Here is a 17,978-nt window from a genome sequence, read left to right as displayed (position 1 = left end):
AGAACAGAAGAGCCCAAGCACAACACAGATGAATAGTAAAGAATCCATTAATGACACGTTTCTCTTCTTCTAAAGTGTGATTTATAGAAGAACACAGTATGCACTTACTGTTCCAGCACTGTAACTACAGACTCTTCTGTCTGGTGCCATACATTCTCCTCCATTGACAACCAGCACCTGGTGCTGAATAGCAATCTTGTATTTTGTTTGAATTGCATGTTTCAGGTCAGCCACACTGGAAAAGAGAATAGGATGGAGGAAAGTGGGGGGGAAAAAAAAAAAAGAAGAAAAGATGGATGTCTCAGTTTCTCTTATTCTAAATATGCCTGCTATAATGGCAGGTATCTTGTCTATATTGAAACAGGACTTAATTTCTATCATCTACTTTATTTTTATTCCACATTAGTCTGTTGTACTCTACCAAGTCCATAAGCAAAAGGAGGAGTTCCTCTACAGAACTGGTATAACATCAGCAATCTTCTTTCAATGTTGCTGAAATTCTGGATGAAATCATATCATATATTTAAGATAACTCTGGAAGTCATATTATATTCTTTGACTATTTACTTAATGAACACATAACTTATTGCAGCTGCAGGAGACAAGAACCAAAGTTTTTAACACTATGCATAATGCAAACAATTTCACCTAATCAACTCTGACTGATTTACCATATACAAAGTGCAATACAATGTGCAGCAAGAGAAAATTAGACAATCCATATGCGTACAAACATGTATAAACATTAAGCACTAACATAGAAATGCTACTTACAGTAGCAAAATCAATTACCAAAAATAACTGATTGAATATGACAGTATGAATTCACCAAAAGCTCCTCAAGAAYGCAAGCTCATACTTGAACGGCTTCTTCCGCAAGAACTGCTAGACTGAAGGAGGAATCAGCCTACACAGGCTGCAATGTGCACTGACTGGCAATCCAGATATTTTATGCACCATGACAGAATGTCTCGAATTACCAAAATGTGTATAAGGTTAAGGGCATACATGCGAATGATCCAACATTAGTTCTGAAMCAGCCGAGATAAAAGGCTTTATTTCATGTTCAATAATATGTCCAGTTTTAGGGGGCTGTCTGGACGGCAGCCTKATGTTGCAGTATTTGCTGCACGTCAACATCAACTACTTGCAGCTCATTGACCACCGATACAAGATTAAGCCCTGGACTGACCAGAGACCTACGAAGTGTACAGGCTATGATGATGCTTTACACTGTCTACCAGATCATAGTCCTAGGAAAAGAATGTAATACACGAAGACGTCTCTATAAGGTTTATTGTGATTGCCAGATTCTTTTTCACTGCACTTTGAAAGTAAGTAAAGAGAAGAGCTCTTAGATTTCACTGTGCATCTATCACTGCTCACGCTTCAGGCAGCTGAGWGTGCAAAAGCTCCTATTTTATATGTTGAAAGCCGTGAAACAGTTTGGAGCTTTCAACAAATGAATCGCAACTGCAATTAGCAGAATTCCTTCTTCTATGAACAAAACAGGGGAAGAGAGAGGGTGTATCCACCACTGAATTATGTTGAGAAATGCCACCGCTTCCCCTGTTTTCAGGTAGAAGCATAAGCAGCAGACCTGGACAAAGCACCTGCTGCTAGTTGCTTCATACCTGATCAGGAATGCAAGTTACTAAGAGTATTAAGGAGTCTGAGCGCTCAAGAGTCTGGTGGTGCTCCAAACAGATCTGCAACTCTGCTGAAGGAAGTTTACCTTATTGACCAAAAAATTTGTTTTTCTATAGCATTGTATTTTCTCACATAGAACTTCACCTATGCCAAGACATAGGAAGAAACACAGCTATAGTGGAGACACTACTGTACATGTTATTAAGAGGACAGAAAGGGCAGAGTGCAAAGCAACAGAATTCAACTTTTCCAAAAACAAGAAAAAATATTTTTCTTTCACAGAGAAAACACAAGCACCAAAAGAAGAATCCTCACTCTTAACCCTTCTATCTAAAGCTGCTATTTGACAGTTCAAAAATGCAGAATATGTCTTAAACATATTCTGGACCAAGTCATTACATTCAGGATGTAGGAAAGGGATTTAAATGGAAGAGTTTTTATCTGACACACTCTTATTCCACCTCCAAATGCCCAAGTTCAGGAGCAGTTATGGAGGCACATACAAAAGCAATAAAATCACAGAACCTTATAGGTGGCATTATAAGTGACGCCTTCTGCAAACAGTGAGACATTTCTCACTTTTATCAGTTGTGTGTAAGAAGGCCCTGGCAAGATCAAGAGCTTAAAAGACTCACGTAAGAAGAAACTTGAACATATCAAAGTTTTATAATGCAAGAGTAGACTTGGATTATCAAGTCCTATTTCCTTAGCATTTCAGTATTATCCAGGAATCTATCCAGGAAAGCCTCTAGGAAGGCCTCTTTTGCAAGAAGTGGAAGTCCAACTTCCTCTAGTACCTACATTAAAATCTGTGAGCTGAAACACACGGAAAATAGCAGCTGAAAACAAAAACAAAAAACGCACAAAAACTACACACGCTGCACGAACAACCCTAGTCTGCAGATGATTTTTATTCTCTGAAAGTGTCCCTGAATGTCCCTCAGTGCACCTCAAAGAGAAATGTTTCTGGCTGAGTGATGATGCAATTTACTATTTCAGTGTTGAAAAGAACTGTTAGTAAGAGAGGCAACTCTCCATCTCTGAAGACTTGCCAGTGGAGAAGCACATGCAGGATCACCTAGAAAACTACGTACAGCATAAGTGCCCTTCCTTTACGGCATCAAATAAAGCTAACAGAAACAGCTTTGATAGCAAGGYATTGTAGATAGCCTATTAAACCACAATAATATTTTGCTTTTTTCCCCCCCGTAATTGCAAGTATTGCTCAGATATCTTACTCCAAAGGTTTTGATTTTGTTTGTAATTTCCAAGTCAGTTTTACTGCAGTCTTAGTGCCAACACTGTCCAAGTCTGCCCCAGGCAGTGGTTCACAAACATCTCTGTAAACACCTCGAGCTGCCCATCTCAGACACTCRGTATGAAATATGCATCGCATCTTCACAACTGTTTCAAAGAAGATTTTTGTCTTGCAAGTCCTCATAAAAAAGCAAACATGCCATGTATGTGCCCAGAAAAAAAAAAAAAAAGATATGAAAACCATGCCCTTAACCAGTCTTGAAAATAGTTTCTTCCAATTCRTGACAAGCTAAACCTTTTCCAGAGGAATACTAGATAAAAACACAGTCCAATAAAGAGCACAGAAAAAGAGAACTCATTCTGACAACTTTTCCAAAAAGCATCCAATCTTAACATTGGACGTACCTAAGAATAATAGGCCAATAATATGCATTGCTTTCACTGCCCCAGAAAGCAAGAGGCAGGATTACCCAGCCTTTACTCCTTTTTGAGACCTTAACCAAGCACAACCACCTGCAAGACAGTGACAGTGCTAATTCAAGAAAACCCAAAATTCACCAAAATGAAAAATAAACAGAGGAGAAAACATATGGACATATTCAAAACCAACTGAGTATCACCTGCCCAGCACACTTGAGGAAAAAGATATATATATATATACACACACACACAAAGAAAAACCAAAAGAGCAAAGACACACACACATAAAACCTATCTAATATATAATTTCCTTACTTTTGTACAGCAAGTTCTGTGTCGAAGGTTAGAGTAGTTCCAGTGTTGACCAGAAATACATATAGCTTCATGATGATTTCTTTAGGKTTCTGAAATTAATTCCTTCCACCACTAAAATCATTTAGAACCTGCAAGGAAATTAAAGTRTTATTTTAACAAATGAATTTTAAAAAGTGAACTGCTAAACGCATTTACTTTTGAAAAAATACATTAAGATATAGAGTAGGTCAAAGCATCAACACTTGGAACTTGCAGTTCTTTGGCCRTTACTGAACGCGTAGTTGCTCCTGCGATCAGAAACGTGTGAGGGAAGTCTCCACATACAGAGATGGTCTGGGAAAACACAACAAAAAATGCACTGGGGGAAGSGGAGGTGTATGAGTTCCAATTGCAGAGGCCACTATCACATATCATTAACTGGGTTTCTCTATTATGAAATGCACTTTAAAAGCCTCAGATCCAGTTACTTCCAGCTGTCTTTCCCAGACTTCACAAACAGCAGCAAGGTCTACGGTGTCGATTCCTTAACTGACAACAATTACCATCTGTTTACTTATTACTAGCCATATCCACAGCTTTTCCTCTCAAATATGTGGAACGTTGTTATATGAAAAATAACTAAGATTATTTTTCAAAAYTATTACCCAGTTATTGGCACATCCAACCACCCAATTCACGCATTTGTTCCGTTTCCAGGAGCTTTCAGTTTTCATTAGCTAAATCTGTAGCTTTTCTCTTAGTAGCTATAAACCACTATAAGGTGACCAAGACAGGGCAGGCTAACACACCAAACATTTACTCAACACATTACCCTGCTACCTTCAGCATCAATGATAACAAGCAAGTCTTCAGTTCTTCATTTTATATAACTAAAGCAAAACACCGAATTGCACCATAAGGTATTTTAAGATGCATAGAGCATTTAAGTAGCAAAACTTTTTCTTTCCTCCTAATAAGTTCAGAAGTTTACCAGTGATCTCCACAGTAATACAGGTGCTACACTGGACAAGCACTGCTGTTGTGATGGCACTGCAATAATTTCAAGTGGAAGTTACGGGAAATGTAAGGTGTTAAAGTCCCAGCCACTCAGCAATATTCTTGCATCACTACAAGCTTTTTTTTGGATTAGATTACTTCACAGGAAGTGCAAGTTGTCCATGTTTCCCTGAAATAAGAACAGGACACACCCAAAGCCTACACAGCCAGCTCTACTATTTTAAAGTCAGCTTGATTTTTCACTTGTCTCCAMAGACAAAAACTGACAAACTGTGAGAACACAAAATAACAAAAAATCCAGTAAAATTGGGGGGAAAAGAGGAAGGAAAAGATGTACAACACATCATACCAGTAAAATTACTCCAGAAAGTCAAAAGAACTCCYGTCAAGAACGTAAGTTCTCTACATGTGCTGTTCAAGGATTAGAGGAGATACAAAAACAAGTCACGACATGTCTGTACAACAAGYCTTTAGAAAACGTGTCACCCCAAATACCAGCAGAAGCAGAAAAAAAGCATATCTCATATGAATTGAGCATTATTGTCCTCATACTTGAATTCTATTCTAGGCAATGGTAACAGCTCCACTTTACACTGAGAAAACAACAATATACTCTATAAACAAGGTTACTAGACAGGCAAAAATGCCAAACTTCAAGAATAACTGAGCGAATCCCCTCCAGAGTGTTCACCACAAATTCTCCTACTCTCCACCATGAATAAAATAAAAAGCTTGCATAGTACATAATTTTCATATAATAATTAATTTGCAAATTTAAGTGAATTTATCACGAAATCTGACTGAAAACTTTGACTTGTGTAAATAAAYGGAAATTTTAAATTGCACATCTTTTCACTTAAGTTCACAGAGCTAACTCTTCAAAGAATAAAAAATGTTATCAAGATTAAGCATCTTGATAAAGGAAAAGTTACCTTCAGGCACTACATGAAGCTCTCGCTTTCTTCAAATGCGCCAACGGAACAGATGTGCACCTGTGCTTTACTTSATGTTGGCAACAGCACAGCATGGCTGCTCAAAACAGGGGAATATCTGCAAAGAAGAGACACAGAATGCAGTTATAGGTGTCACTAAAATCCAAGGATTTTATAATCATTTTTGTGCCTAACACAATTCAGTGCCTGCCAATATGAGGAAGAAATTATAAAAAGAAAAAAAAAAAAAAAAGAAAAAAGAAAATGGCACTTTTGACTTTTTTTATAATTTAGAATACTATCCAGTTATAGTTCMGCCCTAATCGCTACACAAATTTCCTTCCCCCCCAACAAGTTCAGCTTAAAATAACTTGGTATCATTTTTCAGTATTTACAAAGAGTCAAATAAAAAGTTCCCTTTAAAGAACTGCCTATATTTCCCTTATTCAAAGGTGTATTATTTCAGAACTAAGGCAGAATGTTGAGCCAATGCTAAGCACAACACAGAGTCTCACAGGACAGAGAGCAATTAAACCAAGGAAATCCAGAATAAGAAGGCATCCTCGGGCTACCTTCTGCAAAGGAGCAGCCTAATCTTGCAGATGTAACCAAGAGATCCCTGAAGGAAGCGACGCTTCCCCTGCATTCTCCCTGTGAAGCCGTTCGCCCGCTTTCAGCGCAATCATTAAACTTTGGTTTCGTTACCAGCTGGAGAGTTTGCCCTTCCCAGCTGCTGGTCACTGTCATCCCTGCCAGGGGCTCCTCCCTCAGAATTGCTGTTTAAACCACAGTGATCAAACTGAGTGAGATCAGCAAAGGTCAACTTTTTAAGCTAAGCTGGCTCATTTTAACTGTGGCCAGACAGGCAGCAATGCTAAGAGGGGAGCCCCAGTAAAGGGAGGCAGGACAAGCAGCTGGAATCTGCCGCCTGTTCTCCCGGGATGGGGAGAATCTGCATGAGCAAGTCCTGAGCTGACAGTTTTCCTATTTCACAGCAAGGTTTTTGAGATGAGATACTGTACAGGATGAAGATGCACTACTAAAAATAAAAGTGCTGAAGCCCCAAAACCATGAGAACATGTACCTTAGCTTATTTTTGTTTTACTGTTAGTAGCATAAAWTGCATAAAATCTCAGTCCAAATCTGAAAAATTTACATGGAGATTAAAAATTGCTTTTACATATGCATAGAGAAGATTACTAATTGCTTGACACAATAGTATTCAGCTTTTAAATTCTCTTCCTCTCTTTTACCTAGTCCATCATTCCTTCTGCTCAAAATGCACATATATAAGAAGGCAGTGTGCAATGCCAAGAAAGAGGCAACCTGTTTAAGTAGTACCATAGGAAAACCAAAAATTGAAACATCCTTCAACTACAAAAATCCAATTTTGCTACTGACTGTAGTGGTACTTGAGCACGTTCAATTTAACAGTGCTTGCTTTAGATCAAAGCAATGGAAATTGCCATGAATTTAATGAAGAAACTACTGAGCAGTTCAACCACAAATGAGGACTCCAGACCTATCATTTCTACAGTTTTGATTTCTTAATGGTCTCAAAGAAATTAGAGGCAAGAGTCACTTCTCCTACCCAATACTTAACATGCAATCCTGAGTAGACAGAACTGCACTCAAGTAGGCAGGGCAAATACACTCATATGTTTGCACTGTCAGGTTATCAGTTGGAGAAGAAAAGAAAGTAGAACAAGTAGAACTTACACTCCCAAAGTCACCACAAATTGAAATGAGTAGTTCCTCCAACAGACAAAACAGTTGCAAAACACCTGTGCCCTGAAGGCTGCTTTCCCTGCAGATTCCCTGGTGCCTAGTGCAGGCAGACTGCAGCCCGTGCTGCGGCAGCAGCTCCTCGGGGTGCCTCTCCCAAGGCCTGTGCACACTGCGCGTGCAGGGACTCGGTTCTGAGCTCTCCTCACCTCTGGCTGAACCTGACGAACAATTCCCAAGATCAATGGAGGCAGATGCTTCCAAACTGGCCACAAGGGCTTACGGCTCCTTTCTTTCAGGAGCCAAGTTAAAACAGGTTATAAAGGCAGCTGCTATTCCAAATCTGTCTACTAGCTCCTAGTACACACTAATACTAYGATTCACCAGTAACATGATTTTAATACAAGCTTGGAGTGTGAAGCCAGTCCCAACAACCTTCAAGAACAAGAATAAAAACACATTTATTGACATATTTTTCCTTTGCATGTATTTTAACAGACTATTAAGAAAATTGCAGGAGTTTCTATATCTAGTGTGACATTGCTGAAATTATCTAAATCCATTTTAAGGTTAAACAGTAAAAAAATTGACAACTATGAGAGACACAGTTACTAGCTACATAACCATATACACAGTAACAATATGACTATCCACCCACATTTATTACATTTTGCTACATTAGAACTATGCTATCATAGAAGGTAGATCTTTCAAATTGTGGGATGGAAACCTGCAGGATCAACAGGCAGGAAGTATTACTAACAACATCAAAACAACAACAATAGGGACTTCTGTAGTAAATGCAAAAATAGAAGATGGCATAAATTAAGAAAAATGTTGATAAAAATGACAGTACAAATAGTACACCATTGAGGTAGGAAAAAAAAATCCGGAATTTATTCACAAGATTTTTTTTTAATATCAGTATTAATTAATTTAGTATTAACTAAGGGAAAATAAAAGTCATCATCATAAGGGAAAATATTTGCTCACAATAAAGTATTTTATATGATTACACATTTTGTATTAACATTGCAATTTGCTCCACTTTGCAAAATTATTCCATCCAATATAAATCCTAGAACAACTCCATAGCTTTTAGATATACTATATCGATAAATAGTTTTGATTCAGCTCGTAAGTTTTGTAATGTAGACTGTTTAGTTCAGCACATACTCATTGCTTCTACCATCTGCAAAAGGAGATGAATGGCTGTTTACAGACCTTCCCTTTCTGTAATTACAGTCTGAACGTCATGGGTTTCACAGCATTCCACAAATAATCCTATGGCTACATTAGCCATCCACTGCTGCCATTGCGCGCTGAATCACCGCGCTATTTTGACTGCTCCATTGTTCCAGAGTACAACTCTTTCCAACTTCCAAACTCCAACACTGAAACTCAGTGCAGGACAAAGAAAACAAAATTTGTGTGGTCCATTTAGGTTTACAGTGACATTATCAACTTCACTTTAAATCCATTAAATTTCATCTTGATATTCAGATTGCTTTTATAATTTTAAGTACAATTTTTTGACATCTCATGCTCCATGCCTCTTCTATAAACTGGTTTGTAATTAGTAATGCTGTCTTTTAAAGAATTAAAAAAACAACCCCCAATCTACAATAAACCACGTCATAGTTTATTCACAGTCATGGCTTCTGTAAAATCCCAGAAGTCTGAAAATCTGTTTTATAGAAAAACAGCACAGCAGCAGTATACACTACCTTGCATTTAGTGTCTAGGGAAATATTGTTTTATATCTGTACAGCAAGTGCTGAGCTTRTGAATGTTTCATCTCCCAGGCCAAAAAGGATCCAGAGGCCCCTGTTCCTCCCTCAAGTTCATCTCCAGGATGGAAGGCGCTCCACTCTGGCAGCAGGCAGACAGAACCACCCTAACTACATGTGCAAGCCAAGATGCTCCCTGTTCACGCAGAAGCCTGCAGTGAACCTTCCACACTGCTAGAGGTATTAGACATTCACATCTTCACGGCCATCACCTGTAGGACTCTGATAAAGGACRGTTCTCTTCTCTCAGCTGACACTCACTGCAGGCAATGGGTACTGTCTCCAGTGAGTCACAAACGTGACCTCTGATTAYGAGTGTCAGGTTTCTCACAGGAGAGGCACTGGAGAATCTCTACCTGTTGAAAAGGGCAATTCATCTGAAGCCAAGTCTGTCTGACAGATCTGCCACACACAAAGAGGCTCTTGCACCATTTCTCATCTACTAAATATCAATATTTTCAAAACCAGTTACTCTTATCCGGAGTAACTGCCTCAGGAGGACACACCTTTATTACCTCTGGGAATGGAAAACAGCTTCTGAGCTTATCAGCTTTTTAAGCCATGTTGCAGCTCCACACAGCAAACCTTAAAGTTGATCTTGGAGATGCTGCAAGTCCTATGATATCACCTTTTGTACCTCTCTTTTTGATCAGGATTTCCTGTTTCACCAAAGTTTAGGCAACTGTGCAACAGACAAAGCACAAGGACTAACACAGAACATGCCATCGCCTCAGTTGGTTTTCTTCTTCTTCACAGACATACAGGTCTGCCTGCTATTCCATTTCTGCCTTTTCAGGGTTGATTCTCCAAAAATGCTCCTTTCTCTCTGTGTAACTGGAACACTTCACAAAAGGTTTTACAGAAGGTGTTTCCTAATATCAAAGGAAAAGGAATACATATATTCTAAGCTAAATTTAATGGGGGAGTGGAAAGCAAGTGGAGAGAAGAAAAAAAGAGAAAAAAYCCACACCCCCACAGTCTTCCTTCACATTGATCACAGAATCACCATCACTACGAGTATATTTGAAGGGGCTTTCCTCAATGCTGGAATCAATGCATCTAAGCAGAAATATGTCCTTTTTTTAAGGGGACCACAATCATCACCAGAAGGACAGAATTACCTCGTTATGATTATATATATATTTTTACTACTGCTTTAGCAACACAAGCACTTTGATTTCTAAATCACAATGCTAATTTATAACTTTACCTGTACAACTGATTGCTGAAAGTAAATACGCCTAGGGTGTTAAAAAGATTAAAAACAACTTCCTAAACTACATGATGAATACACAAGGTGAGTCCCTCTTCATTCAGATACAGAGAAGAGATTCAACTGGCTTTCAACCCTTCATTATRTACTAATATCATGATCTACAACTTCCTTTTCAAGGCATGTTGTCTTGAAAAAGGTTGTCAGTCCCTGACATGAGTAAGGTGTCATCTGGAGCTCTATATACAATTTGATTTGTGCACTGGACACAGTTACTTAATTACAGCATCTCCAACAGCAGCAACTCTCAAGCCCAGTTAATGGTCAGTAATGCAAGTCTTTCCGACACTATTAACACAGGAAAGAAATTCAAATTCTGCACAGCAGCCAATAAAAATGCCTAAACCTCTATTTTCCAATTCACTAAAAGATTTCAAAATTCACAGTATATAAGTCCTAGAAAAAAAAAACTAATAAAAGGATTGAGCATTATATATAATGTCCATAACAGCTTTTCACAAAATGAACCATACGTGGCTCTACAGGAAAGCAGGAGCAAAGCTGAGCTGTGTTACCAAAGTCTCCCGTGTTCTCTCTGTGCAGGGAGGCAGGTGCAGCAGAGGGACTGACCTTTCCAGCTCCTCAACATCAAAGCAGCCCCACTCGGCGAGGTAAAATTTACACTGTGCATTAAGAAGTATCTTCAACATTGCTGTGGTCCAAAACAAAGCAGCTTCTTACAAGCTCACACACAGCTTTTATCACGTCCTCTAAGAAAACAACATTTTCCAACATGTTTATGAGACAACAAGCAAATTACTAGACACGATGTCATGATTCCATATGTATGTATATAATTATAAACACTTCAGCTCTAAGTGTTTGCATCTGTTTACTTCTTTCTTTTCATTGTATTTGAAGAGCAGCCAAAGCACAATTCACCAACTGGACCAGACAAAGGTTTTTCTCCAACAGAAAGAAAATTTACTATCTTTTGTAAAAACAATCAATAAATAAAAAAAAATCCCACATCTCTTACCTGAGAAAATTTTTGTGTTGATGTAAGTCAGAAAATAAACTAAGGTTTTCCAACAYGCACATTGCTAGAAAACAGTCCACAGCCTATAGAAATGCTCTTCTCCTTTCATTCTTTTATTTCAAATTGATGGAAACAGCCTTTCTATACCTGTTTGGGACTTTGACAAAGTTTACTAAAGGTCTTTTGAGGTTTATTTTTTTAAAAAAATGTATATTTTTRCCATTTAACAATCATTTGCAAAATACATGTTTGCCTCCAATTAGAGATTAATATATTCACTTTGCAAAGAATAATACTCTTGGGTACATACAATATCAGTTTGTTTTATTCAGATTACTCCATGCTAGTGGAAGGAGAGTCTCTCTAGACACGAACACTTAAAATAACCAGTATGAAAAAAATTCATAATATTTGCAAACAGTTCTGCACAAAAGCAAAAACATCTTTTACATCTTATATTCCACTTGGACAACATATTTGTACTAATGCTTCTCTTTCACAAAGACTTTCTGTGGCCAGCTAAAAGCAGAGAAAAAAAGCTCTAGCAGACCATTTCTYAGTCAGTTCTATCATTCCTTTCCTGCACTGACTTTCAGCAGGGCCCTTTCCACAGTTACTTGGGGTAAGCTGCATTAGTATGCTATAAGAAGTTGGAAATAGCTTACTTTCCTGTGTGAATTACTCTATGATCCAATTCAGCATACAACTCCACAAACTGTTGCACCATCACTACAGGTAGAAAGCAGATGACGAGTACAGCTGGCACTTAAGTTAGCACTGGCATCCCAGAAGAGAAAAAAGGATTTTTAAAAGTTATCATTCACATCTGCAACTGCCCACGTCACTGTAAGTTATTAACAGCCAACTTCTCAAAAACCCATATTTAATATAGCACCATTATCTTGCAGACTAAGATAACTCAAAAATAGGCAATTACTACAGAAGGGATCAAGGACAGAGTTCCTGAAAATACAGACTATGAGACCTGCATCTCCCACCAACCCCTCTCTAGAAATAGCACCAGAAAACTAGAAAGTATTTTTTAAATGCCACTAATACCTCATAACTTAAGAGGACTTGTTTTAAAGGATAAATGCAAAGACAGTAAGATTTATTGAATGGCATTTATTACTCAAGAATGAAAGCATTGCAGCTAGAAAAGAAAGTAAATGAAACAAGAATGACAATGAACTACAAGAGTGTATTCCAGGACTACTGGAATACACTCTGACTTCCTGCATGTAAGAAGCCATAGGACTTCTTAAAAAAAGCTTTCATTTATATACAATCATATTTTAGAATAACATGAAAGATTTTCCAAAACCAAGAAAATCTGCTGCAATCTCAATCAGCTGTTATGAGTAACAACTCACAAACTCTAAACAATTCTTTATATGGATATTTATGAATCCAGTCTTTTAATCTGGATCATCAAGAGACGGAGTTTCTCTGCTTCTCATTTTCCTGATAATTTGTGCATTATCTATGAGCCACCTATGAATCTCCTATTTAATCAATGTTCTCCTTAAAGTTGAAACAGATAAGTAAAGCACCAGTATCATACACGTTCAGTATCACCTCCATCCTCCCAGAAAATACATATTCAAAGATCATATCTGCTTTTTTTGGTGAAATCCCTTGCTATTCTCTCTGCATGTTATACAGTTGGAAATCAAATTCAGATCTCCAAAATTTCTACTGGCATCAAAGTGAAAGATAACAGCAATACATAGAAAAAATATTCTTCAAACCCATCCTGCAGTTTATCTGTTAAGTCTTATCTCAAGAAAGTATTTAGTAATTTCCAGCTGCCCTTCCTTTTTTTTCCCCCCTACATTAATCTTTGACAGTTTAAAGCAGCTACTCAAGTGCACTAACGTTTGTTATATAACATATTGTGGATTTACACACTATCACCAATTTAGAACTAAAAAAAAAACTCGCAAAGAACAACTGTTGATGTATTGCAGCAAAACTCCTTCCATAATCAACCACAGTGTGTCATTTGCTGTCATAACAGGCATATAAAATTGCCTTGTTATATTACGTGCACTGTTAGCCATTCATAAGTACTTCATCCCTTTAAGGAGATGTTACATAAGTAGGTAAAGTTTGCATTCACTCCCTCTGAATTTTGTTCAGATAGAAATGAGGGTTTTTTAAAGCAGTATCTGGATTTTTGTTTCAAAGCAGCAAGTGGTGATCAGGTCTGAAACAAGTGTCTTTCAAATAGAAACAATTAAATATTTGTGCTGAATATTTTTAGTATGATGTATTGCAAATATGCTGCTGGTAAATTCAGCATAAGTATAATACATTGAAAGAGAGCTGAGAGTCCAGTTACACGGTATATTCTTATGTAATATACATCCTTATGTAAGAATCTCCATTTCATATCAGTTTAACCAAAATACATACTTTGAAGGACAGAAGCAAAGYTACATCAAGAAAAAACACTATTTCTAAGTAGAAACTTTGGCTACCCTGGGCACAACTACCCCAAACAGGGATCAAATCTCCATAGTCTTGATATACCAAGACATACCAAGACAAGTTACATCCATTAGGCATCAGTATAGCCAAAACAAAAACATAACATAAAAATTGTGACATTTATAAATCTCACAACACAGGCGAAACAGGGTTCAAATGATAAACAGGATACCGTGTGTTGGTAATATTAGTAACGAACAGCATATTTGATGGAATGCAATTCAAACATTAAAATGTATATTAAAACATACACAGTGCTAGACAAATTAGAACAGTTACAAAAGAGAACTCAAGCACCAAGTAAAAATTTTTGGAAACTCAGGAGTAACTACCTCATGCAGCCACAGAAATCCAAATGCCATCTAAACAGAATTTGTTTTAAGAGATGTCCCATTTTTGAATCCTTTCTGGAAGTAAAACTCTCYTATCAATTATTTCTGTAATCCACTTTTTACGTCTAAAATACATACAGCTCTCAAACTGTTCAAATTGAAAACAGCATAAAAGTGTTTAGGTACACCTTATCAAGAATAATAAAAGTGATACTTTTTTTTTTGTATYGTGGAGTCACTAGTTTCATCTTATCCTCCCAACTAAAAAGATTGGACCGTTCAAATACTGCACTTGCTATTTTTGCACTACTACCAAAATAATCTCTTTTTCCTGAAAAGATCAAAATATTGTTTTGGAAATGATCTATTAGAGGTAATAGAGCTATTTCATAATAATAATTAAAAAAAAAAAAAAAACATCTGAAGTCAGAGGACCTTCCTTAAGCAGTACTGATGTCGTTTAAACATCCCCCCATCGTCTGCTTAGCACAATCACAGCATCACACAGCAAGCCCCAGATGCAGAACATTTGGGACACAGCTAGTCAACAAAAGCAATTTTACATTCCACTTACAGATCAACAGGTAACCAATAGAGATGAGGGATGAGCTAGCGTAACACTTTAAAAACACTTAAAAACAAGTCACAGCAGAGAAACGCTGCCATATGATACAACAGTTTTCTAGACCCACTGACTAGAAATGTTTGCATTTATGGAACATCACCTTGATGCAGTAAACACAATCCAGTTGCAAAGTCTATTCCCAAAAGAAACCAGCAACATCTTGGATGCACACAAAAGGTTACACTAATAACCACAGCTACTTAATAGCACAAAACCCTACTGGTACCACAGAGCACAAACCTGAACAAGAAAAGAAAAAAAGATCCCCGAGAGGGACAGAAGGCCAGCAAGAATTCCCCTGATGCCATGAGGCTCTCCTAATGAGTCGACAGTAAGCAAGTCCACCTGAAACTCTCCGAAAATTTCACATCAATAAGTTTATTTTGGTATTTCTATCAGCAACTGTGAATAGTAATTTAGAAATGTGCAGATCCCATTCCCTTTAGAGGGTACATTACCAACTAAATCCATCTCCAGCCAAGGCTCAGAATGGTGGCAGAAGTAGCTGGTGCACAGCCACAGTGCCTTCCAACTTCTTTCAGCTGAACTTCAAACTAAATTACAAGCAGGCCTGCAAAACGAACTAACCCAAAAATAGTCATGTGTTTTGCACAACATCCACTAAGTCCTTAATTAGCTCACAGAATAAACCACTGTTAGCAATTTCTCTAACACTATCAATCATCTTGCAAGCTTTTACAACAAAGAATTGACAAAAGGATCCTGCCACTCTTGTTTTTGGAGCAGGTCAGCTACAAAATAAGACTTTTTAAAAAGTCTAGCAATTATGCATATAATTTACATATCAGTGGTACTACTTTTCTATGTTCTCAGTATCAGTGCATTCAAACAAGTGTTGCAGCACCATACAGCACTTGGAATCCTATATCTTTGTAATCAAGTAATCAAGTGTCAGCTACTTTACTGATTATCAACTTTACATTAAGACATAACTACCAGTAAGGTCCTTTTCTCATTAGCTTCATTGCCCTACTAATATTTACACACCAAATTTGAGGCATTAAAAAAAAAAAAAAAATCTACCCCTCTTTACAATTTCCTCACATAATAGTGTGTGGTGGAGTAACCTCAGCAGCACCACTTTCCCAGACAACAAACATGTGCAGAAAGAGACACATGACAGTTTGGACAGTGCCCAAATGACTGGAGTAGCTCCTGTGACAATCAAGTATGTGCTAGAGCTTGAGAGCGCTCACAGCTTTTCATTCTGACTTGCTTTACTTTACCAAAATAGTTTAATAAATTCAACTAAACAAATAAATAAAAAAGGACAAACTGATCACAACCTATCCTACAGGTTAACATAGAGAAAAAATCCTACACAAACTTTTCTCTTACTTAACCACAATAATTATAGTCCTAAGAAATTTATGAGATGTTTAGAAATTATGTTTTCATCTACAGTCTTTCAAGACTTGCAAGASTGTGTAACTTAATCTACATTCTGAGTGCACACAGGGACACACAGGGACAATGTCTTAAAGAGACACCTCAAAATAACCCTTGGCCTCTTCTCAGAGTGCGAGTCTCCTTCATGCACTTCTAATTATAACTATGGTAACTTGACATGGGGAGAGGGGCAGTCCTTTGAATAAGATCTCAAAGACCAGTAACCCAAATCTAGGCTGAGCATAAGCCTTGCTCAACAGAACATTAAAAATATATATATATATATATTATGCTAACTGAAAAAAGCCTCATCAACAGTACACCAGTGGTATGCCTTAAAATCCCAGTCAGGTTGACTTACACTAATCCATTACCCCAAAAGGTTCAGTTTCTGCTCCCAGCTGAACAGCTTCCCTTCCTGAAAGGCATGGGGCACTGAGCTTCCTTCAACTGTGCCCCTTTTCCTCATTAATCCTACTATAATGTAGCAAAACAGAGTTCTAGACAGCTTTTAAAGTACAAACGTACTTAAAACAATGGCTTTTTAAATTCCACCCTTCAGTACTAAAATTTGAGCTAAAACATGAGATAACAAAATGGTCATTTCTTCACTTCCTTCATCCTCTAGAAAATGTCCCAAGATGAGAGTTTAAAACTTCTCAAGATCACAACTGAAATATATGATAACACTGCACAAGCTTCTCTGTTCTTAGAACTTGTTTATATTACATAATATTCCCTATAATATTTCCTACCTCCTTCAAATATAAAAAGTATGTTTTTAATCACCTCATTTTTTTTCAGTTGAGGTACCTTTTGCCAAGCAGCAGAAAATTTAAGGGGTGTAAATCCTTCCATAAAGCCCACTTGTTTTAACTCCCATTTATGTAAGTTCCATAAAAGATACCTGACCTCCTTGCTCTCTCCCACATGGAAAAGGAAGCAGAGGTGGAAGCTTGAAACATACCACAGAGAACGGCTTATCGACAGCACATACCACTWTATTACTTCAGACAGCAAACAAACAGTAGAGCGGAAAAGGCATATGACTCTAAGAAGATTAATGCATCTGGGCTTTGTTTTGAGCATCTCAGGCCCAGGTATGGGATGTTTTTTTCTCCTTCTCCTTACCTGACCTCTGGATAAAGTTAAGGAAGGTGCAGGGGTATTTAAGAGATCAGTTCATCCAACTCCCTGAGCATTCACAGAGACACTTCCACTTCGCAATGACAGTCGGAGAGAGCCCGAGGAATGATGTGTGATGGATGCGAAGTGTGGGGGGAACACGGGGCACAAAGCACGCACTTCCCAACCCAGGCTGGAGCACAGAGGGTCGCAGGACACACAGCGCCCGCGCCCCAACATGGGGCAGGGCACAGGGGGACGCGGGCCACTGAGCGCCCACCTCCCCGCGTGGGGCGCGGCGCAGGGCAGCGCTCGCAGTCGCGGGGCTCCCGCTGGGGGCCGGCGCGCGGCGGGCTCGGGCGGGCTGAGTCATCGCCCGCACCGAGTCCACGGCGAGCCCCGGACCGGCGGGGGGCGCACCCGGCACCGGCGCCGCCCCCCACAAGCGAGGCGGTTGTGGGGCCGCCTCGAGCGGCATCCCGGGACCCCGATCTCTCCCCTCCCCCCTGCCGGGGCCAGCCCCGCCCCCGGTAACGGGCGAAGCGCCGGTGGCGGCGGGGGAGCCCCGGCCTCGCCGCTCTCCCCGCTCGCCGTCACTCACCGGAGCGTCCCGCGGCGGCGCCGCGCATCCTGCGGCGGCAGCGGCGGCGGCCCCT

The 17,978-nt window shown here is 38.8% G+C and overlaps 1 protein-coding gene across 3 annotated transcripts in view; it reads right to left on the bottom strand.

Moving 5' to 3' along the window:
• The window catches only part of RB1CC1 (RB1 inducible coiled-coil 1), a 64,299-nt gene extending 46,361 nt beyond the window's left edge, over positions 1-17,938 (bottom strand). For 2 of the 3 annotated variants that reach the window (XM_026050070.1, XM_026050071.1), the window contains exons 1-4: positions 17,924-17,938; positions 5,571-5,688; positions 3,643-3,770; positions 109-235 (exon numbers count right to left, since the gene is read on the bottom strand). In XM_026050070.1, the coding sequence (XP_025905855.1) occupies positions 109-235; positions 3,643-3,713 (198 nt within the window). In that variant the 5' untranslated portion in view covers positions 3,714-3,770; positions 5,571-5,688; positions 17,924-17,938. Of the gene's footprint in view, positions 1-108; positions 236-3,642; positions 3,771-5,570; positions 5,689-17,923 lie in introns of those variants that run through there. The other variant, XM_026050072.1, reaches the window with a different exon arrangement.
• Positions 17,939-17,978: the final 40 nt, after the last annotated feature.

Source organism: Nothoprocta perdicaria, unplaced genomic scaffold, assembly GCF_003342845.1.
Source record: "Nothoprocta perdicaria isolate Ctin4 unplaced genomic scaffold, notPer1 scaffold_65, whole genome shotgun sequence".
NCBI lineage: Eukaryota > Metazoa > Chordata > Aves > Tinamiformes > Tinamidae > Nothoprocta > Nothoprocta perdicaria.
Note: the sequence above shows the minus strand (reverse complement) of the source record. Positions and strands in the feature narration are given on the sequence as shown.